Genomic DNA, 4,079 nt, shown 5'->3' with positions numbered 1-4,079 from the left:
TAGCCCATGGAGTGCGGAGCCGTGTCGAAGTGTACAATCCAGATTCTAGGGCCCAAGGATTTACGTGGCACATAAGTCCAAGGCCAAGCCGTTGAAGTAGGATCGCCTTCATTGACATCAACTAGGCCCCCCCAAGCCGTCGATATATAACTTGATCAAGCTAGGCCGCAAACTGTTGGTTGCAGTAAAATTGAGATCGACTCAGACAGCGTGGAGGTGGTCGCGGCATTAAAAAATGGTTCTTCTTCTTCATTGGCCACTGCCGTTTTCGACGTATTTTAAGTCTTTAGTTTTCGTCATGTTATCTTTGATAATTGTAATAGAGAGAGTAATCATGTAGCTCACGAACTGGCTAGACTAGCTAGATTTTCTCCATCGAACACTTGGTTGGAATATGCAGTGATTCCTTTGATTGTAAAGGATGCAATGGTTGTTATGACTGAATAAAGGAGGATTTGATTGTCAAAACGAGAACAATTTAAGAAGAGAAAGAGTACTAGCCCGAGAAGAAGTGTACTCCGGCAACACGTGGGCCCACACATCAGCTCCTTGCAAGCTTCCTGCCCACGTATAAATCCCCTCCCCGTCCTCGGCTCCTATCTACCTTCCGCATGGTTCCCGCACTGCCCAGCACAGCAACGGCACGCACGGGCATGGGCATGTCATCGGCCACCAGCTCCCGCCACCTCCTCCTTCTCGTCCTTTGGCTCAGCGCGTCCGCGAGCACTGCCTGGGCCCATGGAGGTGGCGGACACGGCGACGGCGACGCGGACGGCGGCGCGAAGGCGAAGCCGGATCTGCGGGCGCCGGGGCTGGTGGCGGTGAAGCTTTGGTGCCTGGCACTGGTGTTCGCGGGCACCCTGGCCGGCGGCGTGTCCCCCTACTTCATGCGGTGGAACGAGGCGTTCCTGGCGCTGGGCACGCAGTTCGCCGGCGGGGTCATCCTCGGCACCGCCATGATGCACTTCCTCAGCGACGCCGACGAGACCTTCGGGGACCTCGCCCCCCACAGCGAGTACCCGTTCGCCTCCATGCTCGCCTGCGCCGGGTACGTCCTCACCATGCTCGCCGAGTGCGTCGTCTCCTCCGTCGTCGCGCGCGGCCCCGGCCGGACCGCCCCGAGTGCAGGTGAGCAGCAGCAGGTCCCACGTTCTCCGCTGAAACTAACTGCTATATCTGCGCATACACCAGCTGGCCGGCGGTGTAAAGGTGGCAGCTGCTCGTCGGGTTAAATGCAAATTTGCTCCCTTTCTATTCCGGGGCGGGCGCTACGTGCTACGTGATTGGCAATCTTTTTTTTTTTTTTGAAGGGGTGATTGGCAATCTTTCGATGCGCATTTTCACGGTCTTATCGTTACTCCTGCGATCTTATTAGTCATGGTTTAAACGTTCACTTGAGAATCCAACCCTGTTTACAAACTTCCAGGAGCGCTGGAGGAGGGCAAGCTGAGCAGCACCGATGACAACAGCATCGAACCACAAACATCTGTAAGTGCAGCCTCCGAGTCCGGTGTTGATTTGGCAGTCGTTCAGACTACCACACAGCTCTGTGTACTCGCGCGTGCAGTATGTAATAACTTGGCGGTGCCGCGCGTGCAGGACGAGCACGGACCGTCGACTGCATCCATGCTGCGCAACGCGAGCACCATCGGCGACGGCCTGCTCCTCATCGCCGCGCTCTGCTTCCACTCCGTCTTCGAAGGCATCGCCATTGGAGTTGCCGGTAAGACAGAGACAGAGCTTGAAATTTCCTGGATTTTGACTGCCATGAATGAGAGGATCTCTGAATCTGCATCTTACTAGATGTGTGTGTACCTCTCGACCCTGCTTCAGTCACTGATTTTCATGCCTACTTCTACTTGATCCGGTCTTCGAATCGGCGATTACTCGCAGAGACGGAAGCCGACGCGTGGAAGGCGCTGTGGACCATCAGCCTGCACAAGATCTTGGCCGCGATCGCCATGGGCATCTCGCTGCTCCGGATGCTCCCCGACCGCCCCCTCCTCTCCTGCTTCGGCTACGCCTTCGCCTTCGCCGTCTCCAGCTCCATCGGCGTCGCCGTCGGCATACTCGTCGACGCCACCACGGAGGGCCGGGTGGCCGACTGGATCTATGCCATCTCCATGGGCCTCGCCACGGGCATCTTTGTCTACGTCTCCATCAACCACCTCCTCGCCAAGGGGTACAGGCCCCAGAGGCCCGTCGCCGCCGACACCCCCGTCGGCCGGTGGCTCGCCGTTGCGCTTGGCGTCGGTGTCATCGCGGTCGTCATGATATGGGACGCCTGAATGTGGTTCATGATAACTAGAACCATTTACCTATGGATGTAAGCATATTGTCCTGCTAAGCTAGTTGGACACCAGATTTGCAGTACCAGCTGACCAAATGAAGCAGCTAATGACAGATAAACATGCGCGCTTAATCGCTGGTTGATAAACATCCACAATGCCACAATGTTAAACATCCACAATGCCACACACGACCTACCTACATGCTTCATTGGCTTCCTGTGCACAAATTATCTGTACAATGTTGCTACGTCACTTGTCACTACAAATTATCTGACCTTGATGCTTTTCTATCCCTTTGCCAGAAAAATCAGAATATCAGCCTCACTCATGTCCAGGATAGAATCAACTGGAATTGGACGTCTTCAAAACAATACTCTGCCAGCTCGGCCTACTCGTGTCAATTCATTGGATCCGTTTCTAGGCCAGACCTTGAGATGACCTGGAGGCTGAAGATTGAGAGGAAAGTAAAAAAAATAATCATTCCCACTGAAGACAGATTGCGTGCCCAAGGGCCAAGGCTCCGGTCATAACAATGTGTGCTCCTTCTGCAATCAGAAGCTTGAGGGGGTGTTTGGTTCAGGGACTTTTTAGTCCCAGAAACTAGAAAAAGTCCCTAAAAAGTCCCTAGGAACCAAACGGGAGGGACTTTTTTACAGGGACTAGAAAAAGACTCTACTGAAGAGTCTTTTTTGATTAGTCCCTGGGACTAGAAAAAGTCCTAGGACTTCTGAACCAAACACTCCCTGAGTCTGCAGACAGATTGCGTGCCCAAGGCTCCGATCATAACAATGTGCGCTCCTTCTGCAATCAGGAGCTTGAGTCTGCGCTGCACCTCTTCAGCACTTGCACTTTTGCCCAGGAAGTTTGGTTCAAACTGCACTATACCTTGCCACAACATTGTCTGATCTTTCCTAGCTCTTTGGACTCCATCCAGACTTGGTGGCATTTCTGCTACCAGGGCCCCAAGAAGAACACTGCCGCCACAGCCTACTTTGCGTGGCACATTTAGAATGAGCGAAACAGAAGAGTATTCACCGGAAAATGGGGTGATCGCTTTGGTGAAAGCTGATTTAGAAGTGATAGCTGTAGCTCTTTAATGTAGTTGTTTCATGCCGCATCTCCAATAACTGCGTTCTCTTCCTTACCTCTGCTCCTTCCTGCAAATTCCTAGGGCCTATTCGGTTTGGAGGATTTTCATAGGAAACACATAGGAATAAGGATCCCGGAGGAAAATTTCCTATAGATGCATTCGGTTTGTAGGAAATGTGTACAGGAATTTTGTAGGAATACTATTCATTTCCTATGCTTTTGAAGGAAATTACACATCCACTCAAAGCTCATTTTACGTGTAGGAACGAGGCGAGTCAATTCCTTAGGATGGCAAGTGTCATCCTATAAAATTCCTATACTAGTACTAATTCCTACGTTATAAAATCCTCCAAACCGAATGAGCCCCTAATCTTCAATGAAAAGGCAGGGAACCTGCCTTTCAGAGTCAATTTTTTTATTTCATCAAATCCTCACTTATGCTTATTAAAAGTCCCCGCAGCAACCCGTGCGGTGTCTTTTTTTTTGCAGAAAAACTCGTGCGGTGTCGTCTAGTTTTTATACTGAATACTAGTATGTGCTAGAAATGCCTGAGTTTGTCTTTTTTGTGTACCCAACACCAAAATGTATTTCATCATGAAAGTTTACAAAAATTAGTATACATCCATATGTATGTGTGTGTTTTTAGAAATTTTTAAAACTTAAAAATCATGTTTCATCATGAAAATTTACAAACTAGTC

The 4,079-nt window shown here is 50.6% G+C and overlaps 1 protein-coding gene across 1 annotated transcript; it reads left to right on the top strand.

The window, feature by feature from the left end:
* Positions 1-639: 639 nt before the first annotated feature.
* Positions 640-2,460, top strand: LOC119297489 (zinc transporter 2-like). Its single transcript, XM_037575261.1, has 4 exons — positions 640-1,128; positions 1,427-1,488; positions 1,600-1,723; positions 1,894-2,460. The coding sequence occupies exons 1-4, from the start codon at positions 654-656 to the stop codon at positions 2,286-2,288; spliced, it is 1,056 nt and encodes a 351-aa protein (XP_037431158.1). The 5' UTR covers positions 640-653; the 3' UTR covers positions 2,289-2,460.
* The last annotated feature ends 1,619 nt before the right edge of the window (positions 2,461-4,079 follow it).

Source organism: Triticum dicoccoides, chromosome 5A, assembly GCF_002162155.2.
Source record: "Triticum dicoccoides isolate Atlit2015 ecotype Zavitan chromosome 5A, WEW_v2.0, whole genome shotgun sequence".
NCBI lineage: Eukaryota > Viridiplantae > Streptophyta > Magnoliopsida > Poales > Poaceae > Triticum > Triticum dicoccoides.
The sequence above is the reverse complement of the archived record's forward strand: the minus strand, read 5'-3'. Positions and strand labels throughout refer to the sequence as shown.